The 15,169-nt window shown below is 36.7% G+C and overlaps 1 protein-coding gene and 2 non-coding genes across 6 annotated transcripts in view; 2 read left to right on the top strand and 1 right to left on the bottom strand.

Moving 5' to 3' along the window:
• The window catches only part of LOC113496238 (chloride channel protein 2), an 81,880-nt gene that overhangs the window by 12,121 nt on the left and 54,590 nt on the right, over positions 1–15,169 (bottom strand). For all 4 annotated transcript variants that reach the window (XM_026875406.1, XM_026875405.1, XM_026875403.1 and 1 more), the window contains 10 exons: positions 8,832–8,994; positions 8,200–8,322; positions 7,550–7,678; positions 6,003–6,136; positions 5,320–5,476; positions 4,797–4,885; positions 3,602–3,723; positions 2,963–3,064; positions 2,284–2,386; positions 1,615–1,743 (listed from right to left, as the gene is read on the bottom strand). In XM_026875406.1, coding sequence (XP_026731207.1) covers positions 1,615–1,743; positions 2,284–2,386; positions 2,963–3,064; positions 3,602–3,723; positions 4,797–4,885; positions 5,320–5,476; positions 6,003–6,136; positions 7,550–7,678; positions 8,200–8,322; positions 8,832–8,994 — 1,251 coding nt within the window. The remainder of the gene's footprint in view (positions 1–1,614; positions 1,744–2,283; positions 2,387–2,962; positions 3,065–3,601; positions 3,724–4,796; positions 4,886–5,319; positions 5,477–6,002; positions 6,137–7,549; positions 7,679–8,199; positions 8,323–8,831; positions 8,995–15,169) is intronic.
• On the top strand, positions 329–410 carry Trnas-gcu. The gene has a single exon. It is a non-coding gene; the product is annotated as a tRNA-Ser (tRNA).
• Trnas-gcu lies at positions 1,084–1,165 on the top strand. The gene has a single exon. It is a non-coding gene; the product is annotated as a tRNA-Ser (tRNA).

Raw genomic sequence — 15,169 nt, forward strand, 5'->3', positions numbered from 1 at the left:
GATAGGCAGTCGCTCCTTGTAAAACACTGGTACTTAGCTGAAACCGGTTGGGCTGGTAGCCGACCCCAACATAGTTGGGAAAAGGCTAGGCCGATGATATCCTACACCTTGAAGATATGAAATACTCCCTTTGAGGGTTGAGTATCCTTTGAAGGTCAAACTATGTACTTGTATCCAATTCACATCACGAATAATAACATCCTAACTAAGAGCTACAACAAACGAATCTTTAATACAATAACCAATAGTTATGTAAATCTAATTGTTTTACCAAACAGTACTTAGATAGTTTTCATAGATGTGTTATGTTTGATACTAGTAGTAACAAGACGAGGTGGCCGAGAGGTTAAGGCGTTGGACTGCTAATCCAATGTGCTCTGCACGCGTGGGTTCGAATCCCATCCTCGTCGGGGAAGATACTTTTGTTAATAAATAAATAGTCTTAATTTTCATTCTTAAATGTTTAGCTAACAAACATTCGTTTCAATAATTTTTCGATAGAGTATTTGATCAATTTTAAAGAATTTGATATTCCTTTCCAGTCTTAGAAATACAAGATTGTTATTGGGGATCATCGCCATAGCACCTCGGAATTAGAAACTGATGAGTGTAGGTCCCAATTTTATCATCAGTTTTGTTTATCTGTCTATCTTTTTGTTTGTGGCGTTTCTCATCTATAATTAAGCAGTCCACAACTAATAGAACCATGGCCACGAATCCTACGTATACAAAAAGCAATAAACCACTCTTATAGAAAGAATATAAGGAAGACATCATATTTTTGTCCCATTGAAGATTAAAACATTATTTCAACAAGACAAATTAAGAAAATACGTTGTAGAAATTTAGACTCAATCAGCCCTTATCACACGAGGACACATGAGGGATAGATAACTCACGACTTGTCTGACCACCAATTCAAAGAGGATACAGTTTTTAAATCACCTATCCAAATGTTTTAAAACCCATTTCTCTACTCGTACAATCGTTTTATCAAAGAAATAACAAATTGAAAGTAATCTTTAAGGTTCAATTCAGCTGTTATGTGTAACTCGGTATGTAATATGGTATCGTTACACACAAGACGAGGTGGCCGAGAGGTTAAGGCGTTGGACTGCTAATCCAATGTGCTCTGCACGCGTGGGTTCGAATCCCATCCTCGTCGGGAACCACATTTTAATTTTAATATTTATATAAGTCTATTTTATACTTATTTCTTCACATTCTATTTCCATTTCGTATAATTTTTGATCCCAATTTCGTAAGTCATTTCGATGCTGCAAAAATATCGGCTTGAAATCAAAACACACATGTTATTAGGTCAACTTTTTTAGGCCTTACAACACAAAATTTCTACACATCCAAAGGTTGTCTGGAAGATATCGCTTTTAGCCATAATGCTGCGATTTTACCCTAAAACTGTATGTAGTAAGAATCATTGCTGCAATTCTATGGTGTACAATAAAGAATATTCTAATCTAATCTAAACTTCCAATTCACCATTAAAAAAATACCACAAGATTCCCCTGACCTTTCCTTACAACATTTTCGCTTCCCAACTCCAAAATTACCCGCAAACATCTTCAAAATGAAGCTGTATGACTGTATACTCACGATAGAGAAGAAGTACACGATGAGGCATCCGAAGTGGTCGAGCTCGAGGGTCTGCCAGTGGGAGACCACGGCCGCCTGCTCCGCCGACAGGGAGTCCGTCCACGTGAAGTTGGAGAACAGGGACAGGACCTGCACGCAACAGGGATTACAGGTTTACTCACGTTTTTATACACTCACTTTCTTGTTCGTTCCGGTTGGATTTTTGTAACTCAATTTTGAGCACTTCTCGATAAGCTAGCAGGCTTTTCAGGGTAACTTCAAACATTTGACAATGTGACTATAAAAACGGCTGGTCTGTCATTTTGAATGGACTGTCATTTAAAATCGTGGATATTTAGATTTTTTTAAATCTATTAATGTCGACCCATTTTTTATTGTATACTAGCTGTTGTCTGCGACTCCATCCGCGTGGACATAAGTTCACAGAGCGTAGTGGTATCAGTTTCCGTGGAAATGTTGGTTTTAAAAATACCTAAAAACCGCTGTCCATTTCATTATTTTAAATAAACAATATTTAAGCCATGTTTCACAAACGTAGTCCATTCAAAAAAAAGCTTCCTATAAACTTTAACCCTCCATTAACTCTCTCCCTTACAACTCTCTATTTTATTTTTTTTAGCTTTGAAGAAAATATCCTAAAATCAAATAAAATACAAGTCATGTAGTTACCTGTTCCTGGTTTCCAAGGTCAGCAGCCATGTACTTCCCGATGCCCGGCGGGAACAGGATGGACATCACCGCGAGGGTTATGAAGCCCGGGTAGATGAAGCGACTGGAAAAAATACATTTTATATTATGATACGTTTAGTTGAGATTTTTGGGATGATTTTCCTATGATTGATTTAACTTAATGTTAAAGTTTTCATACCGCCAAAAAGGTTTCTGGCATGGCTTAATACAACCTTGACAAATCCTCAGTTGTGTTGGGTAGGTCACAATGTTTTTCCTTTATAGTTTCTGGCAGTTGATAATTACTGTAGTAACGAATTCGAGAAGACATTAGTGCGTGTTTAGATTCGAACCTATGACCATTGGCAGTTGGCAGTCCTTCGGTATTGCCACTAACCTATCACTGTCAGATTTGTTAAGAGAGTCGGTACTTGGGGATTTTACATGAGGGAGAAACTCTCTTTGTAGCAAGAATGATATTTGAAATATTTTTAATTAAGAGACTATTCGAAACTCCAATAAAAGTTAAAATTCATTTTGCGACTTATCATTTAATGAAAAAAATGGATTTGTCAATTATCATAGTATGTAAGTACATTTAGAAAACATTAGAATTTATTTATCCTAGCGAGAATTATATAATAAATATAAAATTTGGTTACAATGCAGGTTTACTTACTTCTTCTGTAGGAAGTTGCTGAGTGATTTTGTATTCCTTATAAATAAGACGTATTGCCTATGTAAGAACACCCAGAACGCGGCTAAAAGACCGCAAACTATCCTGAAAACAATTATAAAAAACAGTTGGTTAAGGATTTATTTATTTTACTACTTCAATTGTACATGCCCCAAAAATTTTACTTAATGAACTTTTCAGCGCTGTTGAAATCGCAGGATATTTATCCTTGAAGGATTGCAACGCATTGGCATACACCGACACAAAAACGCGGATGAAGTAGCACGGCGGTTCAGGTTTAGTCAGTAAGAGTCTGACACTACCCATTTCCTACCCCGAGGGAGTGGTTGTCCATGAGGTTTCCCACACCAAAAAAAAGGGTATGTACCCCAGGGATTACTCTTCTTGTATTGGCTAAAACCATTTCATAAGTCTATCAAGATTAACCGTGTAGGTACTAGACCAATCACGGCTTATGAACGAAAATCGACTCAGGTCAGATTTGCAATCCACAAATATTCAGCGATAGGACTATTTATCTTGCCTTGCTTTGCGCATTTTGTTCGGTTCAGCCGTCATTTAAGCATAAACGTTTGTGTTTTATTGGTGCCGACTGTTAGAATCATAGTTAACTAAGCTCACCCCAAAAGCACGAAGACAGCAAACTCCTGAGGGTCGAAGGGGAAGTCTTGAGGCAGGTTGGTGGGGAACAGCGGCTTCACAGTCGGCATGGCACCAGACCATACTGATAGCAAGCGGAACATCTGTAACATACATAAGGAATTATTATTTCAGTGCAAGGATAGCCGATTGGGCAGAAAGTCGTGTGTTCAATCCTCGAGAAAGCATGTGTGTGACTTAGGAATACTTGTTTTGAGTCTGCGTGCCTTGTGCGTTAAATTTTAATGTTTTTAAAAATCCGCGATACTTGAATTGAAATCCTTAGTGCGGAAGTCGTTTTTCCATAAGATTTAGCAGTAGCGTCTTAAGCATCTATGTACTGTCAGAGCTCACTGACTAGGCAACTACTTAAGTAGGCATTTTATGAAAAAAAACGGTATAACGTAACGGCGAGACATCGCAGGTTAACATGAGCTCTTGAAGTTGCTGTTGCATTTTTGACCCAGCTAAGTTAGTACCAGCCAGCCCAAACTCATTATTAACTGGCTTTTAAATCACAAGTACCTAATATTAAAATATTTTATGGTTGCATCCATTCACACCAACACAAAATATTATGAGCAAGTTCCACATATTTTGAATACAGACTGTATGTCTTTAAATACACTCTGTTCATTTAAATTAGAAGGTCAATATACACATACAATGTCAGTTCCGCCTCTCAATAAATTAGTATCGTCCAATTCAGTACGAAACAATTTCTTCATTAATTAACATTGATCGATGCGCGCAGTTTTAGTATTCGCCAGATGTTACTGGCAGTTACAAATTAATATGCTAATAATTTTCGAATATTAAGTCCTGAAATATGCTTAATTGGCTATCAAACAAAGGCACAAAGACACCCAGGCTCAGGACAAGCATTCTTGGATTACACCGACGCGTCGTACGCAGGGATCGAACCTATGACACGATGCGCACAGTGGGTTTAGAGTGTTAACCACCAACCACTGGAGTATCCATGCAGTCGGTGACGAGTCGACATTTCATTTGTGATCATCTCTTTTAACTACTGACCAACCATGCGTCTGTTACGCATGGTTTCTTTAAAATAGTAATTAATGCAATTATGTAATGCATAAATGACTTAGGTGGTTTGGTGGTAATATCATCTTGCTCTATATTCAGAAAGGAAGAGTTAGAATGATAAACTTACAATAGCACTGCAGCATGCGGCGAAGAAACCACGCCAGTAGTTACGAACTGCGAAATACGTCGTCGTTACTTCTATTGAGAACAGGACACCTGGAACATAACGGTTTACATACTTAGAATCATTTCAGTAATCGCTTAAAACGTACAAGGTATTTTTGGCAAATATTTTGTTACTTGCTTTGCAAAAGTTTTCCCATTTCTTTGCACACTGTTCTATCCTTGGCAACTCCACAGCTATCTCACAAGAGAAGGTCCATTTTTTGGCGAGTTCTTGCATTAGGAACAACGTTTAAGTAAGCTCTCCAAACTAACGAATAGGATATTTTAGAACCGCGCAATCGGATTCATCAATTAAACGTTTCGACTGAGCTTTTAAAATGCTTACTTAAATAAAAATAAGAATTCTCTTATAAAAATTATGCACGAAATTTTCAAAACAAAGGGAATTGGGTCTATTTCAATTCAATTTCCTATTCTGGCAAAAAAACCCAATTCCCATTCATCCACAATTTGAATCCAATTACCTCCTACAGGTGCAGCGAAGCATGAAGCGACTCCCACAGCGCAGGCCGCTGCCAGCATCTCGCTGGTGCGGGACTCGTTACTGTAGATACCCTGGAACGTGGTCACCAGCTTCGACAGCAGAGTCGCTACCATCGACGCTATGTGGACTGATGGGCCCTAGAAGAAGAGATCGATAAACATGCTGTTCAGTTACTTAATAAACATAGTTAACTTCGTCTAATAGTATGGGATGAGAGAGCAGAAAATGTATTCTTTCGTTGGAAGTCAATAAATTAAGAAAAAAAATATTTTCGATTTCGGTAGTATTTCAGCGTGGGACGGCCACCTGCCAGATGGAACGTCGCGCAACGACCTGGTGAAAGCCGCTGGGTCTCGTTGAATAATGAACTGTTCGCGCTGGAGATTGAAAGGAGAGGCCTATGTCTAGCAGTAGACAGCTATAGGCTGAGATGATGATGATAGATTTCGGTCTTAATTGATAGAATCAATGGTTTGGGAGATCACTAAGAGCTTTTGCAACAGGATTTTTGCCATTTATTAAAGGGAGACAGCGCATTGTATCTCAAGTCGGCGCTCTTTTTTCACAACGGTATGTGTTTAGCTATATCTCATAGTACAAGAACCATCTGTTGATTAGTAAAATGTAAAAAATTAAGTATTTGTTTAGTAAGTGAGTACTTACCTCTTTACCAAGTGGTAGACCAGAACCCAGTGTGGCTGTGAGACCAACAATCTTGGATATCATAGCTCTATACGTTAAGTATTCTTTGAGGTGGACTCCTCTGAGGATTGTCTTCATTTCAGGAATACCGGATCCTGAAACGGGGTTAAGGATGAGATAGTAGTTATGTTTATACAAGAGGTTTTAAAATATTGGAGGATGCGAGTGCTATCAGCTTGAGCTGTTTGAGGCTAAGTAGGAAAATCCACCACATATGCCCTTCATTGCAACTCCTGTAAACCAGGATCGACAATGATGAACAACGAAAACCCTGTTTTTTGGTAAGGCGGGTGGATCCTACTAGAAATGGGTAATGTCAGACTCTTACCGACTTAACCTGAACCCGTAGGCGGCTACGCCATCGGCCCTTTTGTATCGGTGTATTGCTATGCGTTGCAATTCTTCATGCACATTTGCACAACGTAAACCACCTAGCATTTAAGCTCAGTGTACCCCAGGGAAACAATTTACTGACATTTGAAATAGTTTGCTTTGCCTTCCTGTTGTCCCAAGCACAAGGGAAGGGTGAAACACTCCGGTGGTTATGTTTGACAAACGTTGTGGAATGGAAACAAGATAATTTATTCGATTTTAAAAACCGTTATAAATTACAATGACTACTTTACGGTTCTTCCCATCAATACTAATGTGTTATGTAATATTGTTAAATAAGTAAATAATATTGGAATAAGAAGTTAATTAATCAATAAATGAATAAAAAATCTAAGAATTTTCCTCAATTTGAGTAAATTTATAGTCTGTCTACCTATTTAGCTAATTGTACCTATTGTGGCGAAATTTTTAAGAACTTAGTATAAAAGAAAGGACAGAATCATTAAATTCCGAAGGGATATTTATGACTGCATCCACCAAGGACAGTTCACTAAGTAACACTTTTATATGTCTATTTGTCTTTAAATTTTCCTTGACATTGAGGAAGACTTCGTGACATCTTGTTCTGGGCTCTAAAGTTGAGCAAGAACAAAATAGGTACAGTCCAACAAACCGACTTCTGATAAAGCGAGATATTTGTAAGAATTTATAGCCATAATCTATTCTTCTCGGTTGTAATTTGTAATTTATCTAAGGGTACGATGGTATTACCATATTATTATACTGTTCGTCAAAGTCCCTAAACTATTGAAAAAAAAAAGTGTCACACTTATGGCAATTTTTGTATTTATTAATTAATTTTGTAAAATTTCCTATATGGATGTAACTCTTATACATTAGAATAATCTGCTTCATTAAGTTTAGCCTTTCTCAATTATTTTGGCGTCGGTATCCTGTCTTATTGGATGCAGCTAATTACCAGAGTTGAAAACAGTGGTTCAAGCATTTCAAATAAAGTGGTGGCCCTGTAGTTTTAGTGATGAATATTTATATTTATAATCACCAACCCGCAGTGAGCTGGTGAGTGATTCACGCTCAAACTCTCCTCTATATGGGGAAAAGACTGTGCCAGCCTTGGGATCTGTTGGGCTGGTATTATATATTACAAGTATTACCTATGCTCTGTGCGGCGACTATGTGCACGAATCCGGCGGCGAATAGTATGAGGCAGACAGGTAGAGATACCCACGCCACATACTGACTGAAGGTGGACGTCGCCAGATCGTTGTACATCCACATACGGGCTGGAACATGACAAAAAACCTCAATTATGTCGAGAAACTGTACAAGAATGATTTAAGTTACAGTCATTTGATTTTGACTTGAGCGAAAATACTACTAAAAGTATAAAAAACCATGTTTTATTCAGAAATGTCTATAATAGAGGTCTAAATTCTTTACTTACCTACATTCCATGAATCCTTTTGTAAACGTGTAAAAATTGAAAAGTACATATAATAATGATATAATAGGCATGTGAAAGAAACAATTTTGGAATCACAGCATCTACCTCTGCATCTTAGGGTCATAGAAAATGTCGTAAAAGAAAAACGCCGTCGACGCCGTATAGAATTTTGCACCCTTTCACAACTGCAATTATATCACTTTAAGAGGCAATGGTAGGTCTTCTAATTCCTGTTAAATCTTAAATCTTCTAGACTGTCTTTTAAGGAACTTAGCCTTCAAAGCTTCCTTGAATTACAAAGGCAATACCAACTCCTTTCTAAAGGAAATAATCAAAATCCAAGTTTCTACAGATGCTTACCATTTTGACATACAGCAATACCCCTGTCCATGGCGAAGTTGACGACCGCCATGATGATGCCGAGCAGAGCCAGGAAGACCCAGTCCTCGCCGAGCCGCGCGAACGTGTGCCTCCATACATAGCCTGCAAGAAGCTTTACTTACGTGAATATTTGGTATTCCCTACAAGAATTATTAAAACTTGCCATTAGTTAACCTAATGTAGGTAAGGCGTAACTTTACGTAAGGCTGAAGGAGGTAGGATTCCCAACTCCTAGAGGAGAAAAGGTCGGTCGGAGTAAGGGCAAAAGATAATAATAAAGCCTTTGTAGATTCCTCGTCTTTTTTTATAAACTATTCCCGTTTGACAAACATCCGAAATCAAATTTTTCGGATGTTCTGTCCGCTGGAAATCACAAACTAGTGTGTGATTGAGGCTCACAATTAAAGGTGTATTTGTGCATGTGATTTGAATGTATTTGAAAGCCCCCGCGACACAACGATTGAATTCCATCCTGCGGGAGTCGCTTTAAAAAAAAATGTTTGTTATTTGGAGCATGCTGTGATTGAAGAGACAGCACTTCACTGACCATGGTTTAGATTCTATCCAGGAATTCAACTATTTATCCTCCAGGAACCTTCAATTCTACTCACCTAGTACTTTGAAGAACTTCCCTCTTGGTCTGTGCTTGCCGCTCGCCTCCAGCTCCTTCTGTCGGAGCTTGTCGTCTTTCCGTCTCTTCTTGCGGAGTCTTCTGAGTCTTCTTGCTTCTTCTCTAGCCGCTTCGCTTAGGTCGCGTTGATAGCGACCATACATCTGTTAAGAATAATTAGGTTAATATTGTTATAACTGGAGGTCAGGGTTTTGATAATTTTAGAGCAAAAAAACAAATTAGATTGTGCTGATGTTCCTATAGCAGTTGGTAAAATAAGGTTAATGCATTTTAACGGTGTTCTACTTGTTGTAAATGTAAATAATAACATGACCAATAATATAATCGGTATATTCTGCTTTCACGCTGGACAGGGAATATTAAATCTATTCTTCGTCACACCTATCACGCTTTTATATAATTTGAGCCTATCATATTGGATTTAATAAAATCGATCCATTTTCCTTTTGTTGTTTTCCTTCAAAAACGCTTTCTTGCATACAACTTATTTATCTAAGTCTATCACATATACTCGTATTATCGCTTCTATGATGACGCGCCTGCGCTCGTCATCCAATGGCTTCCTGAACTTTTCTTCAGACCGGTAAGACTCTCCCCTTTGCAAAGGTGGATCCAGTGTCCAGATACACTCATCTACATATTTTGATTAAATACTAATTACTTAGGGCTTGTTTATTTATTACATACAAAATATAAATATGATCTAAATCAAATAATTGAATTTGAATAAAAATTCATCAGAAAAATCAATTTCATTATATTCAATACTCGTTAGAACGTCTCAAAGTATTCTTCCATTTTGTTCATAGTTAATACGGCAACAATTAATACTTTTACAACCACTAATCATATCAAATTACGGTAAAATTCTTTCAGCACTCCCACGTCACTTGTTAACGATGTTCAATGCCAATTCATTTATCAATATTTTGATTAATGTTAAATCGTACAACACGATTTAACGTAATGAAGAACGTTCGCTTCAAAGAATGTATTGGGAAGCTTGAAATAATATTTGACCTTTCACTACGCAAACCTAAATACAGTTTATAATCATAATAATAAAATACACATTGTTAAAAAGAAGATGCGATAGTATTCCATAGTTTGTGAAGGACACGATTCTATTTAATTTAATTATACCAAGAGATCAATTTAGTTTTATCACGACAATTTACAATAGTAAACCTTGTGCCGTTCAGTTCTGATTTTATATAGAGCAGGGGTGGTTGGACCTTGATAGGAGCTCCATTAATTGTCATATTAAAGTCTCTCAAAAGTCCTCTGCATGTTAGATCTGTATCTCCGTGTAAAAAGGCCTTGAAAAAGGAACGGGTCTCGTGCGAAAAAGAGAGATAAAACCTCTAAAAAGAGACACAAACAAGCTTTGTCCAGGTTTTTAGTACAGTTCTTCATACGCAGAGCACCGCAAGTCTTCCTAACCGAAAATGTTAGTGTCCAATGGCGCCACGGCCGTTAAAGACATCAAAATCAATTGTCTAAAAACCTAATTGTCTAGTGTAAAGACTTGCATTGCCTCCTGTTTGAAGAGGTAGGCTCTTTTCCTTTATTTAGAAAACTTAAGTTATAACAAATTATTCCACTCTAACACTCTCTACATAAATTATTTAAACATACCACAACCCTGCTTCCCTTTTCGACAATCTCTTCCATTTCTTGATCAACCATTTTGAATTAAAATTTAATTTCGCATCACAATTTATAACCACATTCTTATAATTCTAACAGCTTATAACTTAATCCAGACTTCCCCACAGACAACACACTTTGTTGGTGTCGGCTTCCATATTTCTATGATCGATAAACAACGCAAAAATGTATGGGAATGACAGTCCACTTCGACAAGTCACGTGACATTGACCTGTTATCTCCATACATTTGAATGTTTTCTATTGACGTTAACGATTAAACTATATACCGTATTTCACATGGAAGGATTAATATATATATTTGGGTTTTACAGTCCGTTTAAGGGATAATAAATACAGTGTCTCTTGGTAAGACTGGTCAAAGCCAACTGCTTAAAACTAAGAAAGTATAAGCACTGAAAGCCTAATTTGCGCAATACTGCCTTGAATCAAGTCTCTGTTTGCAAAGTTTATCAGATAATCTCTTGTGTAGCGAAGATAATAAATCGGAAAATATCAATATTTGTCCTCCTTGTGCTCTCAAATAATGTTCCATTAATCTTAATTCGGTGAGTTTTCTTTGCTTAACTAAGCTGGGCTTAAAATTTCAGGAGTTATATTAAAAAAAAAACAATATTGTTATTCTCGTTAAGGATACTTGACTGACTTTTGTTCTAGCAGGAGACTTTACTTTCTTGATCTAACCTACCTAAAAGATTTGCAGATAGGGAAGAGTCAAATATATAGTAAGTAAGTAACAATCCGATGTCTAACCTTCTTACTAATATGGTATCTTGTATATTCTAAGCTTAAAGTGAAAAAGGCATTTAGATAATATTTCTCTCTAAAAAAACCAATTCATTGAAATGAAACTACTTTTACGGATTTTATCTCGGTTTAATTTTAGATTTTAGTTCCCGACGTTTCGAAACCTTTGCAGGTATCATGGTAGAACGAGCAACATGTTCTGTCAAGACGAACGCCATCTCAGTCTGTCCGTGACCATGATTCCTGCAAAGGTTTCGAAACGTCGGGAACTAAAACCTAAAATTAAACCGCAATAAAATCCGTAAAAGTAGTTTCATGTCAATGTCTAATATTTGCGTAAACCTTAGAAAACCAATTCATCTTGAATCGCAACAGATGTATTATCTTTGCCAGAAAAGGCACAATTTTTAAAAAGCATAAAATATTATGCACAACTACTCCATATAATTGCATTGTCACGTTACATAACGTCAACCAAAACTAATATTTGACAGAGCGTCTGAACGTGCTAAGTGGATCACTTAACAAGTATTGGCATTGGCGAGGTATGTGACACAAGACCATGAGGTGTTTAGATGGATTTACTAAGAGGCCAACGAATTCAGGAAGTTTTTTCATAATGACCGGATGAAAAGCACGCTGAAAACTAAATCTGTGAGTTCAATTATTGACGCTCTTGCTACTAAATTATATTGAAGAAGATATAGTTTCTTTAGGAGTCCAAGCAACAGTGCAATTAATTGAATAATAGAAGGATCTTTGTAGCGGCTTAAATAAAGATACAAAATATAATAATCTTTGGATCGAGTAATGAACTGTTTCTAATCAATGGCAGGAATTAATTTAACATTATATACATACAATAGGTACCTACAGATAGGAGAGTAAAAAACGGCCAACCTTATTAATCTTTTGCCTAAAATGTTTCTTTGCCTTTCTGGTGTCAACTCGACTTCCAGCACAACTAGAATCATTTCTTTAACGTATTCAAAGTATCTTAAAAAGAAGAATGCCTATCCAGCAAAATGTTCCAAGACATTTAATACGTGAACAACCTAAATTAGCACTACTATTTGCAAAAGAGCAAACCAAAGTAATCAAAACCAAAAGAATTCAAACGACGCAGTACAAAGGTCCAGTAATCAAGAGAAATCTGGTCTAAAGGGGACATAAACGGATCCTAATAATACTCGTTACGTAGTGGTACAATTAATACTGCAATTAGACTTACAGATACGTGGGAGGCGAGTATTTATAGATCGTCTGTAGGTCTGTACCTAGTATGTCTACCGAGAATATTGAAGTGAGGTACCCGGTATCAGATTACCACGGTCACGTTTTTCTGAATGGTCAATTATTTTTGTTAGTGACTTCACATCAATATTGTCTCATACCAAAAAAGGTGCAGTACTTTTTATTTCAGCCATATCAAAATCAAAATCAAAAAGTTTTTATTTCAAATAGGCCGTTTCTCAGGCACTTTTAAAACGTTACAATGACTCTAGTTGCACGGTTCCGCCGGTCATTCTTATGGAGAAGAACCGGCAAGAAACTCCATAAGTTACTGTTTTTCAAAATAAAATATTATAGTCACCTTTTACATTATAATTAATGTCTACAAAAACAGCGTAAATTAGCAAAACAAATTGGCAAAATTTAAGATTTTCTATAAAAACTGACATCCAGAGAAGAGAAAACGTTACAATGAAGTATATACTTTGTTATAGTAACTATCGTGGAATGATTAATAGTAAAATGTTTCAACAATTTACTTAAGCGTATCTATCTAGTTTCGGACCCAACCGGAGTCCTTAAATGCAGAATGAAACGTGGCATTTTTTTAACGACGGTATCTAAGACTTTTTACATCAGCCTAGGAACGTTAATAAGGTAATCTAATGACAAAAGAGTAACAAATATGACAGAGAATGGGTAGAGTGGTGGTATACCGAAGATGATCGACATTGTAACGGATGGGAGTGAACTCCAGCCCGTTGGATTGATGACCTAACAAAGGTAGCTAACTATGACTGGATGTAAAATGATCGGGTGTTGTAGGTAGACAATATGTCCAGCAGAGGACCGCAATATCCTAAGTTGATGGACTTATTGAAGTGGTGAATAGGATAAATTAATCAAAAGGATTTTTGCAATCTATACTTCTATACTAATATATAAAGCTGAAGAGTTTGTTTGTTTGAACGCACTAATCTCAGGAACTACTAGTCCAAATTGAAAAATTCATGTTGTGTTGAATAGACCATTCATCGAGGAAGGCTTGAGGCTATAAATCATCAAGCTGCGACTAATAAGAGCAAAGATACAATGGAAAATGTGAAAACAGGGCAGGTATAAATCATAACTTATATCTTCTAACCACGTGGACGAAGTCGCGGGCAACAGCTAGTAATACATATTGCGCTGTCTATAACTATAATTCGTAACAGTGCAGAAAGTAAAAGAATAATCCTAGTAATATTATAAACGCGAAAGTTCCTCTTTGTTCCCCTTTCACGTAAAACTACTAAACGGATTTAGATGAAACTTGATTAACAAATAGTTTTCATCCCGATTTGCGTGGCATCATTTTCGGGCAACAGCTAATATACGGTGATTTTTTAGTCGTCTTACAAAAGCAGACCAGTTCATGTACCCGACGTAAAAAAATCGCGCCTAGGGGTACCTAGGCGCGATTTTTTTTATCATCAACTAAGATAATAAGTACGAAGAAATTTAACAAGATAAATCTGAAATATACTCTTAAAAATGATAAAAACGCCGTCGCCCGCGCCCCTCACCATTGTTACAAGGCTCGAACCGCGCTCGCAATAGAGCTGTGTTTCTAAAAAACTACGAAATGCATCATAATATTGAAAAAAAAAACATTTTTTTTTTCAAATCTCATAAATACGTATTTTTTATCATGAACGTGTTCTAGTCATTGGATACATGAACTGGGCTGATTTTGTTAGACGAATAAAAAAATCACGGTGTATATTACAACAATACAAGTACTGAAAAACGCTACTTATTCAGTAATCTACACATAAATATATGAAAATCAGTGTCGAGCACATACTATAATCTTAATCTCGGCAAACACAGTGAAGGTTGTGTTAATCGTTCACGTGAATCTGAACGTAAGTAACGTTATCTCAATCCGTAAATCCTTCCGTATACACGGTATGTTTGTATTGCGACTGCAAACTATTACCGGTTACTTTTATAATGGGTCTGATAAGTATTCTTGGGTCTGGTATGTATTTTTTAAGGTTCCGTAACCAAAGGTTTAAAACGGAGTCCTCTTACTGAGGTCGCTGTCTGCTCGTCAACAGGCTGTATCTTATGAACCGCGATAGTGAGACAGTTGAAATTTTCACAGATGTATTTAAGCTGCGATACATCAACAAAAATATGAGACTATTGATTTTCGACGATTCAAGTAACTATGTTTTCTTATTATGATGAAATTTAAGGATTCGATCAATGCAAGTCAATAACTGATAAACATAGAAAAATAAACTAAACTAAATAACTAGACATAGAAAAAAATATCGTCCTCATAACACAAACATTTGTACTGGGTCAGAATCGAACTTACGACCTCCTGCACAGCAGTCAAGGCTACTAACCACTAGACCAACAGTATGGTCAGGCGTCATTAATTAGCGATCACGATACACTTCCAAATCATAGGGAATTCCTTATCAACTGTATATTACACAATCACGAATATAATGTTGACAGATCTTTGACTTATTTACATTGCCTTGAAAATGGCGGTAAGTATAAGAGGTCACTATACCAACCTGTTTGGTGACATGTGTTCCGGAGTTGTATAGGTTACCGTGTCAACAGGTACTGCAGGTTCAATCTCGATTTGGGATATTGTAACAGTTAA

This window comes from Trichoplusia ni, chromosome 7 (assembly GCF_003590095.1).
Source record: "Trichoplusia ni isolate ovarian cell line Hi5 chromosome 7, tn1, whole genome shotgun sequence".
NCBI classification, from domain to species: Eukaryota; Metazoa; Arthropoda; class Insecta; order Lepidoptera; family Noctuidae; genus Trichoplusia; species Trichoplusia ni.